The sequence below is a fragment of the Lynx rufus genome, unplaced genomic scaffold (genome assembly GCF_022079265.1).
Source record: "Lynx rufus isolate CCGP_SWC_20201006 ecotype Redwood Valley unplaced genomic scaffold, mLynRuf1.p SCAF_2, whole genome shotgun sequence".
Classification (NCBI taxonomy): domain Eukaryota; kingdom Metazoa; phylum Chordata; class Mammalia; order Carnivora; family Felidae; genus Lynx; species Lynx rufus.
The window spans coordinates 74,736,483-74,754,035 of record NW_025814834.1 but is presented as its reverse complement, the minus strand read 5'-3'; the positions used below and the strand labels follow the sequence as shown (position 1 = coordinate 74,754,035).

Sequence of the window (17,553 nt, the reverse complement as noted above, 5' to 3'; positions counted from 1 at the left end):
AAAAAAATCTAAGAGAATCTACAAACATATTGGAATAAAGAGACTTCAGCAAGACTACTGGATTTAAAATTTACACAGGGGCACCTGGGTAGCTCAGATGGCTAAGCATCTGACTTCAGTTCAGGTCATGATCCCACGGTTTATGGGTTTGAGCCCCGCGTCAGGTTCTGTGCTGACAGCTCAGATTCTGTGTCTCTCTCTCACTCTGCTCCTCTCCTGCTCACTCTTTCCATCTCTCTCTCTCTCTTTCTCTCAAAAATAAACATTATTTTTTTTTATTTACACAAAAATAAATAGCAACAACCTAAAAGATCTTTTAAAAGTAAAAGATCATATTGGAGCGCCTGGGTGGCTCAGTTAAGCGTCCAACTCTTGATTTCAGCTCAGGTCATGATCTCATGATTCATGGGATCAAGCCCCCCATCAGGCTCTGGTCTGACAGCACAGAGCCTGCTTGGGATCCAATCTCTCTCTCTCTGTCTCTCTCTCTCTCTCTCTCTCTGTCTCTCTCTCTCTCCTCTTCCCCTCTCTCCCACTCATGCATGTGCACTCTCTCTCTCTAAAAATAAATAACATAAATAAATTACAGTTAAAAGGTCATATTTATTATAGCAAGAAAACTTAGAAGGTACATAAGAATAAACATAATAAAAGATATACAGCAGTGCATGAAGAAATTATAAAATATTTTTGAAGTACACAAAAAACCTGATTTAAAAGATCAAGTCCTATGTTTGAAGTAGGAAAAGTGAAAACCATAAAGATGTCAATTGATATTTATTCTATAAATGTCAATTCCCATCATAATCTGAACAGAGGAATTTTTAAAGAAATTTTACAAATTAACTCAAAATACAGCAATAAATACAATAACAAGAGTACAAAATCAGTGTTGATACAGAAGGAAACAGAGGTTATTGATGAACTAGATGTGGGGGGAGGGAGGAAGAATACAAGATAAAACAGAAACAGTAACTCTACCCTCACGGGCGCAAAAATTAAAATGTACACACTTCAGGGGCGCTCAGTTGGTTAATCGTCCAACTTTGGCTCAGGTTATGATCTCACAGTTCGTGAGTTCCAGACCCACATCGAGCCCTCTGCTGTCAGCACAGAGCCCGCTTCAGATCCTCTGTCCCCAGCTCTGCCTCTCCCCCACTGGCACGCACATGTGCATGCTCTCTCTAGTTCTCTCAAAAATGAATAAACATTAAAAAGAAAAGAAGTACATGCTTCACAAAGAAAATTGATAAACACCAGCTCTTGCTAAACACAGTCCAGGCAAGCAACCTGCCTGTAGTAGGCCGTGTGGTCTCTGCTTAGACTGGCCCCCTCACTGCCATGCAGGGGAGATCTCTGGGATAAAGAGATCATTGCAATCTGTAGGACCATGACTCACATGCACATGGGTGAGGGCTGCACTTCATGGCCTGGCAGAACCTCACCCATCTAGCAAACTGAGATTTTCAAGACCCCCAAAAAGCCATCCCAGGGAATTGTATCTAAACATCCTGCAATATGCACTGTCTCCTGGAAACTTAATTTTTTTTTTTTTTCCGCTTCAGAGTTGATTGCGTGTTGGCCAATGAAAGTAGATTCAAGGACAACCACAGGAGCAGAGGGAGATGATTTCTGGAGGAAGAAAGAGGCTGAACAGAAAGACACAGAAGAGGAAAGTGGAAAAACAAAACTTCTAGGCCCTCCTGCAAACAGGCAACACGGGGGGAAAAAATGAAGAAAAGACCGGCAACTCCTCCTTTGTTTCTTCCCCAAACAAAATGTAAATCAAGAGAGATCACAGGTGCATGAATGAAAAGTTCTTCAAGTGATGTGCCTTCCTGTTGCTTTTCTGAGCCTCACAAAAACACCGAAGGAGGAAGGAAGAACGTGATTTGCACTGGCTTGTGGAATTTAATATTCCTGTAAAGGTAATTGTGTGGCTCTTGATAATTCAGCAGTTTAGACTCATCATGACATTTCATCTTCAAGGGCTATTTCAATCCCTCAAATAGATTTTTATTCTACCACTCACACATTCAAGGATGAAAAAGGTACCTCGCTGTATTAAATTAAATTACCTTTAAAACTTGTAGCTTTGCTTCCAGCTCTGTTCTTTTGAGAATCATTGTTCCATTAAGAGTCTCTATCCTGTTTTAAGAGAAAGGGAGGGGGGAAGGGAACAGCATGAGTGATTCTTTCAAACAAGTAGCATCCTTGTAGATTATGCCACTTTGAGCACAGACTACACTTAAAAAAGCAACATAAATGTTATTATTTCCATGGCACTTCAAGTATCTGCACCTAGGCGGAATCTTCTGACAATATTCAGAGAAAGAAAATGGAACAAAAGCAACACAAAAACAAAATGTCCCCTAGAGAGGGAGGTTGAAAGAAAAGATACTGTTTAACTTGTAACCGATGGCTCGCTTTATAGATGCCAGCGTATGGCAATGATTGTTGTTCTCTAATGGAATCTATTCTTATGGTCTCTGACTGAATCACCTATTCTATTTGGTGAATATTTACTGGGCATTTACTGTGTGCCAGAATTTAGATAGTCACGCTTAGCATGAGGGGTCCAGCAATGAAACCAACATGCAATAGGGATTTTCAAACAGTGGAAGCAACATGCTCTTTCTTGGAAAAGGGAAACATCCTTTCTCTCCTGGGATGCTAGGGACCTTTACTCTGTAAATTGACTTAATTTTGCAGCTCAAACAAACAGAACCGAAACCACTAGGAGATAATAACCTTCATATGACTCTCACATCTTGGAACCATTTAAGTTTATAAACCTTAATCCTAGCATTATCAGTTTGATGCTGTTCTTTTCTCCCTATACCAAATGCCTTTCTAAAAATAAAAGGACGTGTTCTATCCTGAGTGATTTGTTTTGTGGGCTCATGTTGAGGCCTTTATTTTGACTACTAAGTCAGCAATCTGAATAAGGTAACAAATTTCATGTGTTAGTCACACACCTAAATATTTTTAAAGTATTGGTTCAAATTTCTTCTGACAAATAAGCTGTAACTATTTATTAAGATTCAGGAAATCTTTCAAGTCATGGGGGAATAATAGCATTAAATACGGAGACGAATTTTTTCTCTATTTCTAATAGCATCATTCCCAAGATAATGAAATGATAATGAAAGCCAAGATGTTGTCTCCTTTCTCATTAGGATGGTCTTGTCTCTGGTCATGAGTGAGAATCCCTATGAATCTGTTTCAGTGGGAACTTTAATGCTGACCTGAGCTGAACAAGCAATAAATGTCTATGTGCCAAACCTCAGGAATACACTGGTCACCCTCTTCAGTATTTATACAGTTGTCTCTCATTTTCCTGACGCCTGAATTTCCATTTGTCTCCACCCACTACTCCTTAATTACATACCTGCGTTCTACCCACTTCAACCATTTGGAACATAGCCTCCTGATTCTAACTGCCACCATTTTCCCTGGGATTCTATATGGCTCCAACCATATAGATTCAAGTTTCTCTGGAGTAAAGAGCTCCTTTACCCCGAACTCACAGGATCCACAGAGTTGGACCATCACGAGTCCCACACACAGTAAGAACATCTTGGAAGCTTTAGACCAGAATAACTGAAGAGCACCCAGGGGATTTTCTATTGGCAGCTTGCAATGAGCAGCTGTGGGGTAGCTGAAGACAACAGATCTTGGCTTCCAGAGTGGGGGGTCAAATCCTAGCCCAGTCACTTACTATATCATTGATCTTAATTCCACCTAACTTAAGCTTCAGGCACTTGATCTATAAATAGAAATAAAACTAACATCACAAGGTGGCTGTGAAGGATGAGCGAGATAATGCACACACACCCCACCTTAGTCAGAACAAATGCCTAAATTACTTAGCCTGACAAGACCCATGCTCTGCCCCCTGGCCAACTCCCTGCCTTCATTTCTTATATGCTCCCTAATCTACCAACCACCCATCACACTGGTTGTTTCTCTATCTCTTGGACATGCCGAGCCCATTTTGAGAATTCACAGACCTCTCTCTTTGCCTGAAAGGCTCTCACCAGAAGTTCACATGACCATCCCTTCTTTTTCTTTATGTCTCAGCCCAGATTTCCCCTCCTCAGGCAAGATCCCTCTAAACGCAGGTAGAATCCTCTTACTCAGTATTCTACCCCGTTCCTCATTTTACTTTCTTAATAGCAGTAACCAAAAGTTGAAATTTCAAAATTACTTATTTTGAAGGCTTTCCTTGTCCATCTCCCTCCACAGATCATAAAGCACTACAAGAGTCCTTGTCTTTGTCTCTCCTGAGCCTATATCACAAAGCTGGAAACATAGTATTTGCTCAATAAATAGCATTTGAATGACTGAGGAAATTCCATCTTTTAACTAATTACTGAAGTCTTATTAGGCTCTAAAGGATGGTATGGTAGAAAATTCAGTCAAATCTCTAGTTGGGGAGAACACTCTCCCATGAATAAGTCTGGACTATTAGTAAGTGTGAGTGTGTGTCGCAGGGCAGGGAGGGTTGACCAGAGTTTTCTTCCTGCTAAATGGAACACTAGAAGAGAAAAACAATTGGCTTATGGTGTGAGAGTAAAAAACTCAGCCCTCCTGACCTTTTATTTGTTCTAACCACAAGATTATATCAACCATGGAAGCTGGACTAATTCCCCTCTATCCAAAGAGAATGTGGTGCCAGTTTAGTTGAATTTCACATTAAGATAAATAAATAAATAAAATTTCTAAATGCCATCCCTCCCACACAGATGTTGGGGCTATTGATGTCCTCTGACTTTAGATGTTGACAATACTTTCAAGTTTGAGGAAACCTTGAGAAACAAAAGGGACTGATAATACACGTCTGTACCCGATCCCAAAGCTTTGGTGCACTGCCTCCCTTCTTGTGATCCTGAACAAAAAGCCTATTCATTCACTCAACAGGCATTGTGAGAGACCATAACATTTCTGAAGCCCCATGGGAAGCAGATGGATAGTTACGTTAACACGTTTCCTGAAGATCTGATCAGGTCAACGACTTGTTTGTGGGTAAAGCCTTCCGTGCTCACACCATTGATATTTGCAAGGACATCACCTGGGAGATGCCAAGGAAAGTGAGTGTTAAAACACTTGCTTGAAGAATCCCTCCTGACATGCAAATAAAACAAAACAAGCAAGCCCCAAACCTTAGCAACATAAAAGAGGGAAGAAAATTCAAAGCAGCAATCACATCCTGACCTTCGGTGGCATAAGGATTTCTTTTCTTGCTATTTAAATCATTCCCAACATGAGCAAAGTTATAAATTACCAGTTTGCAGGCCAGCGTAGTGGGCTGGGCTATCCTCCTGTATTTTGCAAATCAGAGTGCACATCTCAGAAGAGCACATGTTCTGGTTCTGGAGCCTGTAAGTCTAAAAATTCAAGTGATACGTAATTATTATTCAAAAAATTCAAAATCTACATGTCAAAAAATAAAAGGGTGTTGATTACACAGCGGAACAGGTAAAAGTACAAAGAACAATTGGAAAGGCTTTCTTGAATATAAACTGAATCAAAGGTACCAGTCCTGAGATTCTATGATGAAATCTGTAGCCAACCCTTTTCATTAAAAAAAAAAAAAAATCCAGGGTGAGACTAAAAGTGGGATAAGACTGACTCAAGATTTTTCCATTTTCAAGCCTGAGAGACCACCTGATGCTCTCATTATTACATATCTATTAAGAAAAATTAGGTTTCTTATTTCCGAATGGGAAAAAACAATAGTAGCCAAAAAGCAAAGAGAAAAATCTCTGTGTGGTTCTCCCAAGCTAAAGCACTCATTACAAGAGCATATGGAACAGTACACATCCAGGAAGGGAGATGTGCCAACAATAATTATTTTAAATCAGAGCTCTGCAAATAATGACAATCTGCCCTGTATTTTTTCAAAAGTGCTATAATTGACGTGATTACCTTCTTGTCTAAGTGCTCTCTGGTATGCCTGCCTGAATACTCACCGGTTCATTAGTCACTCAACTAAATTAGAAAAAGTTATGCTTCATCTCTTGCCTCAGTTTGTCAAAAGCCGCTTGGTTTTGTTTTTATTTTTGTTTCAAATTGTACCAAGAACACTCCATAAATATTGCTCGATATAGTGGCCCAGTGACCTATAACAAACATATTTTTCTTTTGCACACGTTTAAGTTATGAAGCCTGGTTCCATTTAGAATCAAAATCAGTATCTGAGTTGAGTAATCTGATTCCTAAAGTTATTCCTATTACAGTACTGCTTCTCCGTGGAGAAATTAATGCCTGATGTTCACTCCTTCTTATTTTACAGACACAGAGACTCCAGAACCAGAAGTCAATCATGTGCATGCAACTCCTAGAAACTTGACTTAGTTAACATCTAAGGAATCTCTATTCACTCTGCAAGGCATTTAGAATCCCTATATCATAAAGGTACGAGGGACCTTTAAAGGTCATTTATTACACTTCCCTCTATGTCAGATCCCTTTAACAGCTTTTCTGCCAGGAAGTCTTGCTACAGCCTGGACCCTTTCAGGAATGAAAAGGTGATCTAGTCCATGCGGTACATGAACCAAAGCTCTAACAGTCACTCCTCTGGGAAACCACCGTTATAACAGCTCTTATTAGCAGTGAGAATCTGCCCTCCAGGTCCAGTGATCAAAGTGAGTACAATGAGGGGAAATATGTTGATTTACACAGCCAGCATATATGCGCACAACCAGTGTAAAATTTGTGGATTGGGGACAGAGAAGAAAAGGCAGAAGCCCCATAGTTCTGGATTGAAATAGTCAAATAATCCCCCCCGCCCTCCTCACACACACACACACACACACACACACACACACACACACACCTAGTCTTCTAGTTCCCATTTTTAGAAGCCAATGACAGAACAATCCCCTGCATTTCTCAGAGATATAAAAGTCACATTGCCCTCTCTCAGGCCCAGTGACCTTTATTCTAACACCTGCCATTGTTTGATCTACTGGTACCGGGCACGTTACTAAGGACTTTATATGACGTATTCTTTCGTTTGAAACTCCTAAGAATCCCACCAGGCAGCACCAGGAGAACATGAACTTGGTGTGTATGAATCTAACATTTGTGTTGCTATCAAACTGTGTGACTCTCACTAACAGTATAAAACTAGCACCCAGGGAAATCCAAAGGGGATGTGTAGTTTCTTTGCCAATGTGCCCTTCACTTGGTAGACCAGAACCCAAATACATGTTAACCATGGGTGCACGATGGGGATACACGAGGCTCTATCTGGTCTTCAAAAAATTCCCAGAGTATTTCCCCTATTTGATGACTACTGCAAATCTTAGGACTGTTAAAGAATAGATTATGGTGTGGGGACGCTTGGTTGGCTCAGTCGGTTAAGCGTCCGACTTCCACTCAGGTCATGATCTCGCTGTTCGTGGGAGCTGTGGTGACGGCTCAGAGCCTGGAGCCTGCTTCAGATTCTTTGTCTCCCTCTCTCTCTGTGCCTCCACTACTCTCTCTCTGTCTCTCTCAAAAATAAATAAACATTAAAAAAAAAAAGAATAGATGATGGTGTGGAGCTGGCAATGGAAAGCATATACCAAGAGGAAATTGGCAGAGGACTGGGTTCCTGCTTTACTGGAACACACTGCAGTTCAGAAATAAAATCATCAACTCGTGTTTATCTACAAAGGTTCTAGCTGCTGTAACCTGCTGTCCACTAATGACAGTTTTGACTTGTGCTCCATGTGGAGTCAGCATTCATGGTATGGGGGAGAAACATGGGGAAACAATGACATAGATCATAGAAGAGTTAGAAGAAAATCCTCATTTGTTACGTTAAATAGGATAAGGGGGTAGTCATCGATCTTGTTTCCAGTAGCAACTGCTACATACCCTCTGGATAATTCTCATTTAAAAGCAAGCACAAAAGGCAGTGTCTCCACAGCAGAGAGAGAGAGAGCGTTTCGTATGAATGGGGAGTAAGAGAGAGTACTATGCTTCTAAAACCTCACAGAAGAATCATAGATGTCACCGAATTTAAAAGTAGAATAGTTCAGAAAGTAGAAAGTATCTTTCTTCTTCCTATAGCCTTCTCCCTATTCCTTATAGCTAGGGTTCCATTTGGTTTCTTTATTCAGAAGGCATGTTTTACTTATTAGCAGTTTCCTGTTCCTAATCTTCAAATACACAGCATCTTTCCAATTTGGGGGTTGATATTCAGTCTTTTGATAGCAGCACCAAAGTTAATCTCAAAGCTGATGTGCACTATAAGAATACGATTATGCAAAAGACTACGATTATCTAAAAGAAATGCCAAAGTGTGATGGAGGAAAAAAAAACAATAATACATAAGCTATTACTGTTGCACTTAATTGGACTGGACTTCATCTGACCTAACTCACCATCTTTACAAATATGGCCATGAAAAAGCAGAGAGCAAATAAGAAATGAAATTTTTAAGCTATTAGAAATTGAAACCTATATGAGGCACCTGGGTGGCTCAATCAGTCAGGTGTCCAACTTCAGCTCAGGTCATGATCTCATGGTTCGTGAGTTAGAGCCCTGCATCGGGCTCTGTGCTGACAGCTCAGAGCCTGGAGCCTGCTTTGGATTCTGTGTCCCCTTCTCTCTAGCCCTCCCCTGCTCACGCTCTGTCTCAAACTCTCTCTTTCTGCCTCTCTCTCTCAAAAAATAAACATTTTTTTGAAATGTCAAAAAAAAAAAAAGAAATAGAAACTTACGAAGACTGTTAGAAACTTCGTAGAGCATGAGACAATATGCAGGTAGACCCAAATGTTCTAAAATGTTTCAAATAGTAATTATAAGGTGTTGTCATTAAGAAAAAAGTCCGATTTTCTTCGCCATATCCAAGATGAAATCCTTAGTATCTCAAAATGTAACAGAGGTTCCACACGAATACATGCAGTCCCATATACACAAATATACACGCTTTCAAGTATTTCTTGAATGCCAGAGAATAGATTTAAAATCTGATATACAGTACAAAAATGATTATGCAAAACACATCTTAAATGCAACTATATAAAATGCACATCTGTAATAGAGTATTTCACTTTCTTATTTAGAAGATCTGGCTGAAACCAAGTATTTCTGATCAGGCTCAGACTTACAGGAAAACTAAAGCAACTCAGAACAAGGAGCTTAGCAGGTCTCAGGGGTTTTATTTTGGCTTCAATGTTTTCTTTCCTTGATGGCACCCAGCACGCTGAAAAACTCCCCCAAACCACTGCACACTGGATAAAAGTCACAGATACAAGTCACGGAGCCCATGATTCTCTGATCCTGTCTTCACTCTTTCTTTGCAAATATCATACTATCAGTGCCACTTTCTTCATTAAAATCTGGAAAATTGAAAACTGCCCACCTGAATTTCAAATCCAAAAGTTCCATTATCTTGCTTTTCCACGGTAACAAGCTTTCTGTAACAAAAAAAAAAATTGAAAAATATGCATGAAGACCAAAGTATCACATTTGTCACATACGTATCATTAAATAACTGCCACAATTACGAACAGCTGACGTTCTTGTAAACCACAGTATGTGAGACTCTGTGTGTGTGTGTGTGTGTGTGTGTGTGTGTGTGTGTGTTGTCGTCCACAGTCTGAAGAGCTGTGCTCCTGAATGCCTTGGTGAGAGACACAAAAATACAAGAATCTCTTTACCTTTGAGACCAGGAGAAGTCACCTAAAGAACTTGATCTCGTCAAAGCAAGCTGAAAAATATAATAAGCACACAGTTATCCAAAGGTCCTTAAGACACAACTATGAAGTGTTGTAAATCACCAAGCACTTTGTTCTTTGTCACCTTCTTTGGCCCAGCTCTGGGAAATTGTTATGTAAAGGTGGTAATTTCCATTTTCTAGTGGTAGCAAAGGAGAGCGGGGAAGGGGAACGTTGGAGCATTAAAAGGCTAAATGAGGCTCAGATAATAATACACCCTGGCAAAAAGAGTCCACGTAATGTGGCAAAACTCCAAAGCTTCCAAAAGGAATGTCATCTCTAATCTCTATTTAAAATAGCCTCCGAAAGATTAACCATAGCAATTTCTAATCACACGGAAATCCAAAGAAAACAACACCCACAGAATGGCATATAAAACTCAAATGCTTGATAGTTTTTTGAGATACTGATGAAATGACTGTATTTATTATAATAGTTCAATATGTTACTGTTTTTAACAGGATAAAATAATCTCTAAAGAACCAACTCATATGCAGAAGCACAATTCAGGTGAAACCAGGGACTCAAAACCTCAATTCTGCTTATGATTGATTTTTGCAGAAGGTCTGGAAGAGTGCGGTGAGATCTGCAGCCAAGAGAGCAAAGGAACCAAATAGTATAAACAACAGGAATACTACCACCTTTCCTCCTCGGCATATTTTGGAAAAAGATCCTATAAACATAAACCGAGATACCTTCTACCCTTGTAAATAGGAAACGTAAGCAAAAGGCAGCATCTTGTTTTTTCAGGTGATGGCTGTTTTTTCTGTGTTTTTGTGTTATTGTTTAGGAATTAACAAATGGTAATCAGCCCTTTCTCAAATGTTGGTCCAGTGGCCCAAAATGTAAACTGCAATCCTAGCTAACCCACGGGTGTTTCATGGTCAACCTGACACGCCTGTCATCTATCAGTGAATACATAAAAATGTCAGGGGCCGCTTGGGTGGCTCAGCCAGTTAAGTTTCTGACTCTTGGTGTTGGCTCAGGTCCTGATCTCGAGGGTTGTGAGTTCAAGCCCCACATCGGTCTGTGAGCTGACGCTATGGAGCCTGCTTGGCATTCTCTTTCTCTCCCTCTCTCTCTGCCCCTATCCCGCTCATGCTCTCTCTGTTTCTCTCTCTCTCTCAAAATAAATAAATAAACTAAGAAAAAAAAAGTCAGGAGATCAACACATAGTCCAAACAAATAGAGGTTGAAAATCAGAAGGCGAAAAACACATAAAATTAATGCACAAACAAAACCCTCATTAAGGCATTTGTTAGGACAGAAGCCTACGTCACTGTAATGAATCTGAATTATCAAGTACGAAATGCCAGCCTTTTCACAAACTTTCTGAAATGGCTCTGCGTTCAGAATTTGGCTACTGATTGGTCAGTTAAGCTAATGTAAGGAAGAGATGATCTCTCCTTGCTTTGATGCAAATTGATTACGTTTTGGAATTCCTTGTCTTTTCAGTTCCACCCCTCAAATCATTTGCATCACCCTGAAGTCTGCAATCAGAAGGCTCAGACCCAAAAAGATTCTCTAGATTTGCCAGAAATTATTTATTTTCAATTTGTAAGGACTAACGATAGATGGCCCGCAACAATGTGCATAGTTTATTTCATCCTGATTTGTCCTACTAACCACAAACATGGGCGAGGGACAACTCAGCTATGCAGTAGGGCTGCCTTCTTATAAAAGAGAGCAATGAACTTGATATTCCCAAGTATTTTCATCTCGCCAGCACACTGCACTCACATTGTCTCAATCGACTTTCATTATTTGCATCTCCCTGGCTTTTATCCTTGTTTCCGATTGCAAGCTTCTTAGGTAGGTCATATCTACCTGTTACCTGTTATCATAACCAGGGCTTATATTTAAAAATACTACTCTTGCTATCAATATTCATCATATTAGTCACACATTCTTGTATGTGGAGACTGTATGTGTATTTATATAAAGGGTATGCTGGATCAAATACCTCGCCTCTGTACAGAATTATCTTTATCCTTAGAGCCACGTGGGGACTGTACTTGTTTTGCTTTCTACCCCAGTGCCTAGTGCAGTGCCTGGAATATAGGGGAAACTTCAAAATAGCTAAATAGACAAATAAAGTAAACTATTAGACACCAACGTAAGTAAGTAGTGGTGAAAGATCAAGTTCAGGAGAAATGCATTAAAATATTCTTCAACTTTGCCCTTCATCAAATTTTAAATATTTGCAGGCAAAACTCAAGGGTAATCATTAAAAATAGAAAATTAAATTTAAGAAAATCCCAAACACGTGGCAACATCAAAAATGAAAAACAAAACAAAACAAAACAAAAAGAACAAAACCATCTCAGTCCAAAAACAGCAAGAACCATAAAGGATTAACAGGAAACAAAGGAAGTTCTAATGCCTTAATACATAACTGCCAAATGAATAAATGGTGGCCAAAATGAATGAGTTATTTCCAGCCTTTCCTCAGCAATTTTAAATGCCCTTTTGCCAGGCAAATAATCACAGCACTGAAAGGAACCTTAAGATTTCATCTGGTCCACCTGTAACCTGCCTTCTAAAGTAAAAAAAAAATCATTCCAGATAAATTCAAATATAAAATAGTTTAACTCCACAAGACAAACCCAAATCCTCTACACAGAAAGCAATTTTCCTACTTTTCTCTGGCTCACCTCTCTATCTAGCTAATCGACTAGTTGAAAATATTTGCCTAGCACACCGTGAGGCGCACGGCAGAGACCCAATTCCTGTGGATCAACTGATTTGGGTTACCAGCCACACACACACAAAATCAGGCTATGTCAAATTGTAAATTAGTTTCTACTCTAGATCAGCGATGAACCTCTCTTAGGCACCTGATGTTTAAAGAAAAAACAATTTAAACAAATTAGGCACCATCAAATTCTCTGACACGTGCTGCATCTTGACACACAGCCTCCTTGCATGTGATCTGGGCTGTCAGACTCAGGCCATGTGGAAAGGAATGTTCCCAGGGTTCAGCCCATGCTCAGGCACCCGGGTATCTGCCGAAGTGGGAAGAAGCATGCCTAAGGCCTTATCCAAAGCATCACCCTTTGAAAAATATTTTGCCCACAGCCCTTTTCCTAGAGTGAGCGGTCCTGTTCTAGGCTCTAACCTGTTCTAGGCTCTAACCTGTTCTAGGCTCTAACCCGGGGCGTCAGTGCTCCCGAATGCGCTCCCAGCCAGAGCCTTTTCTCGGGGTTGCAGCGGAGACACCAAAACGTATGGATAAGGAACGGGCGTGTGATGAACGGCATATGCCGGCAACAGCTGTCTTTTATTACACATTATCTAATATGAGAACTCTAGGTTTGGCAATTTGGCAGGCCTGCAAGCCACACATTCAATGACGACCGCTGATTAGACAAAGCTCCTTAACCCCTTGTTAGCCACTAATATAAAGATGCCTGGGGTTGAGTTTATGATTCCTCTTCTTTTGTTTTTAGTCAGAGGGCTTCAAAGATCAGGCATTAATATTCAAAACGGAATTTTTGCCGCTATGCGGTGATTTACAATGTCCCTCTTTAGGGGGAAGCCAACACTAAATATTTCAGCTGTCAGTTTGCAAAAGATCAGGGTAATCTGTAGCTCAGCCAGAGAGCCAGCAGACTCACAGGAGCTCAAAGTTCAATACTGCAGCCACTTCTGCTGCTAAGTAACAGATTGTTACTTCCTGGTCCCCACTGAGTGAATGCATTTCCGGAAAGTATTGGGGGTGGAGAGAGGATATATATTAACATGTTTCTTTTGTTTCTATTGTTTGTTTCAAAAGCCCAAATCCTGTGCCTTGTTCTCTTTTCCAGTCTCTGCTGCAATCTCCCTAATTCTTCCAGGAATCCAGGTGTTTTGTTTTTTTTTGTTTTTTTTTTTTTCTGTTTCCCTTTTAACCCAGGAACCTTGGGTTAGCAAGGCTCTACAGACTATTCTAAGATACAGCAAAATAACGGAACCGTGTGCAATTTCCTAACTCGTAAGTGCCCTTAAGGAACCCAAATAAACGTCACAGCTTCCCAAGAAGGTCTCACTGTGGACTCATGAGCTTCTTTTCCAAGAAAAACTGTGGGCTATTCACTCAGGGCATGCCACAGTATGAATTAGACAATACTTTCCCAATTATTTCGTAGTGAAATTAACACAGTGTTCTACCTAAAAGTATTCATTTAATGATCAAGATACCTTGTTGCAGTTAGAAACTTGGCAGTTTGGGGTCACAGATGGGTGAACAGACAGAAATCATGTGAAAGCTTCTGCAGGGCAGAACCCATCCCAGAAATAGACACGTTACAGAGTTTAGCACAAAATTCCAGATCAGAACTTTTAAGTGAATTCACCCTTTCTGAAGTTGCCTATTGAGTAATAATTTAATAACCTGGAGAACGTCAGGCAAAGACAACCTGTGGTACCAGTGAGGCACATTCCAGTTTCTAACCCATTTGTCAGGTCCCTGGTTCTTAAACTACCTTCCAACTGCAACCTACTACCCTTGAGGGAGCGGAGCGGCCCAGAGGTACAATCACTACTCCTTTGTTATCACCACATTTATAAAGCCTATCTTTATTTCCTCCCGTCTCCTTCCCACACTGTTTCCCATTGCAGGGATTTTTACCCCCCAAAAATATGTTCAGAAGTAGAAGCTGTACTGAGATGTCTGTCGCCTCCTACAAATACAGGTATTGAGATAAGAGGTACACACAGAAATCTATTTTTAAGCAATTCCAAGTGTAAACACCCAAATGCTTCCGAAGATTAATCTGAAACTACATGCTCACCAGATACAGCTTTGCAGAAACCAAAGCCAACAATAACGAGAAGTATGAACTGTTGACGTCAGCCCTGAAAGTGTTGAAAATAACAGTGGGCAGAAAAACACCTGCTCATGTGGTTGCCTCACAGGGATCTTGTTGCCTGCGATTCAGGGAGTGCCAAATGGGTGATTATTCTCTACAAACCACTTAAAGGAAATGAACATCCATTTGGAAAAGCCTGAAATGTTGAGATAAACTTGCATCAAGTCTCATTGATGCTAACTGTACAGAATCATAAGTATCATGCAGAAGAGAGTTTTTGTTTTGCCTTCTTTTTTTCCTTAAAGTCATTCTCACAACAGGAAGAAAACACTGTTTGAATAGGAGTTTGCTATGGGAGAGAATAGGAGAAAAGGGAGAAGACGGGGCCTAAAAAGATAAGAACATCAGATAGATTCGTCGGTGTGAGAATGTGGGCATTTGTGTGTATATAGGTTATATACCTATGCACAATGCATGTGTTTTGTGTGCCCAAATCCCTCTCCTTATCTCCTTCCAGTAACCTCGTACTGACTGCCTTCTTTTTAGTGGAAGCTATCTTCCCTTGAGTTTAAGACCAGACGTGACTCCTCCGTTTTCACTGCCTTTCACAGCCAAGTCTCCGGGTCTCCTCTCCATTCTGTCCATTTCCTTTTTCTCCAACTACTATAAAAGTTGGTCCCTCATTGCTAGTCTCTACCCATGTACTCACCATGTTTCTAGAGTGAGGCTCCTAAAACCCTCTACTGCTCAAACTGCCCAGTGGCTACCTGTGTTGGTGAAATCACTGCTTCCTCAGGGGAAGTGTTTAGTAAAGCAGCCCTCCGGCTTCTCGGCCTTTACGCTAAGATCAAGCGTAAAGGAGCCCAGCACCAAGGTCTCCACTCCCCTTCAACAGACACTTATTGGGTCTCCCAGACATAATAATGTGCTGTTACCTCAATGTGCCCTAAAGGCCCCGAGATCTGTGCCTTGGCATTAATTATTCCCTTGCTCTGGAATACCGTTCAGAACTGGAACATCCTATCCTTCAAGGTTAAATTAAAAGACATGTCCTTGAATTAGAGCATTTATGTTGTGTAATGCCTATTTTGTTCTGCCTACTGAATTGTTAACCCTAAAAGGCCAGGAAATGCGTTCTTTTCATCTCTGTACCTTCTACACACTGCTCCATATCTGAAACCTGAATAAAGACCTTGGTGCTTCCTATAGCTGCTTTATTTTCAGACAGGCAGTAAATTGATAGAAATGTTCATCATTTGATTAAACTTAATGTCATAAAAGCACTTTCACATTAAACGAAGATCAAAAATCCCAACCATGGCAAATTATGCCCTTATCTTCATTGTGAAAAATAACGAGGAATCAGCTGTATACATTGCTGAGAAAAGATCATGACTCGCCCACTATGCTCTAACTCTCTAATCCTGAAATTAGAAGGCTTAAGAGGAGCACATGATGTACATGGAGGATTGAAGGGCAAAAATTCATGCTTTAAAGCAATTCCAGTTATAAATTCAGATATGCACTTGGAGCATGATAGCAAGTTATATAACTAAAACCTGAAGAGGTGCTATGGTTAAAAAATTATTTTAAAAATTGGAAATTGTAGAATCAAAGAAACGAAAAATAAACTCAGCTGGACATGGATTTTCCTAAGTGAGTTTTCATCTCTAGGGAAATCCCTTACAATAAAAATAAAAATGATAACATGATGGTTGAGCACCAACTTCACGTCAGGCGCTGTGTTAGGCACGGCGCATTTTCTTCACTTACGCCAAAGAAGAGCTCCTTAGGGTGGTTCTATTATTATCTCCATTACAGAGAAAAGAAAACGAAGTCTTAGGCAAGTGGCTTGCCCAAGGTCCCACCAGCTAATAAATAGCTGAGCTGGTACTCAATCTGCCAATTTATCCAGTAAAAGCCTTCATTCCCAATGGCATTAGGTATGTACCTGTGCCCCCGCACTGAAAACAATTTAGTCAACAAACGCTGTCCTGGAGAAAAGGTACTCTCATTCCATTGAAAATGACTATCACGGAGTGAGGCTGGGAGGCATAGAATCAATGGGACACATACAGGGGGAAAAGATCAATGATTCTCAAACGGGCCACATCTGCATGCACTCTCTAAGTTTGATGCACTTAACGATTTTCATTTTACCTGAACACCTCTTCAAATGAGAAAAACAATCTTCTTTTAAGTTTGGCCTTGAAAACAATATTTTATTATGGTCTTAAATCTTTTGGACTAGTCCATGAGCAACCTGGGCTTCCTGGCTGCGTCCTCCCCCATACTCTTAGTGACTAATTCCAAGCCTCTAAAGTACAAGTTCAGTGCAAAGTCAGATAAACATATCACTCTGCTCCCAAGAGAACAGGAAAACTCTCAAAGTACAAAATAGTAATCATACCTGCTTTCTTCCCCGAGGCAAAGTGGCCACTGTGTCTGCCAGCATTTGAATCCTTCTATTATCATCCATTCGGAAGCTGCCTGTGAGTGTGGAGTCAGAGTTATAAGATGGACCAGCACAGTAGTCCACCAGATTGCCATTGCTGTTCTGTTGCAGGAGCCTTTGTAAAGACATTGTGAATAAAGATTACTCCAGCTAGCACATGGTTGAGTGGCCTTGCAGGATGGGGGAAGCTAAAACTCTAACCCTCTGACAAGTAATCAAAAGTAGCAAAGCAGAAAGAGCCCATGTGACTTCTGTGGTTTTAGGTACTTGTTACACAAACCCTATCTTGCAGTTCACTCCCATTTCTCAATGCTTTTTTTTTTTCTTTAAGCCCCTGGGAGAAACAATACTTTTACCTTTAAAAAAAATCAACTTATTATTTTCTCTTTCAAAAAACCAGAACTCTTATGCTTTTATGAGCTGTGGCAAATCGTGTTCAAAAAACCATCTGCCTTATTTTAAAAGGAAGAAAGAAATATTTCCCCAAGTTCTGCCATTTGTTACCCACCCATTCTCCTACTTAATATGGGCAGTTCAATGTCAAAGTCAAGATACACAGACATTCAGTTCTTGTGGATATAAGCAAGAATTA

At 40.3% G+C, this 17,553-nt stretch overlaps 1 protein-coding gene across 1 annotated transcript in view; it reads right to left on the bottom strand.

The window, feature by feature from the left end:
• The window catches only part of CYTIP (cytohesin 1 interacting protein), a 33,095-nt gene extending 15,940 nt beyond the window's left edge, over positions 1–17,155 (bottom strand). The window contains exons 1-6 of the mRNA XM_047085383.1: positions 16,917–17,155; positions 9,660–9,709; positions 9,362–9,416; positions 5,288–5,390; positions 4,981–5,074; positions 2,079–2,148 (exon numbers count right to left, since the gene is read on the bottom strand). Of these exons, the coding sequence (XP_046941339.1) occupies positions 2,079–2,148; positions 4,981–5,074; positions 5,288–5,390; positions 9,362–9,416; positions 9,660–9,709; positions 16,917–17,090 (546 nt within the window). The 5' untranslated portion in view covers positions 17,091–17,155. The remainder of the gene's footprint in view (positions 1–2,078; positions 2,149–4,980; positions 5,075–5,287; positions 5,391–9,361; positions 9,417–9,659; positions 9,710–16,916) is intronic.
• Positions 17,156–17,553: the final 398 nt, after the last annotated feature.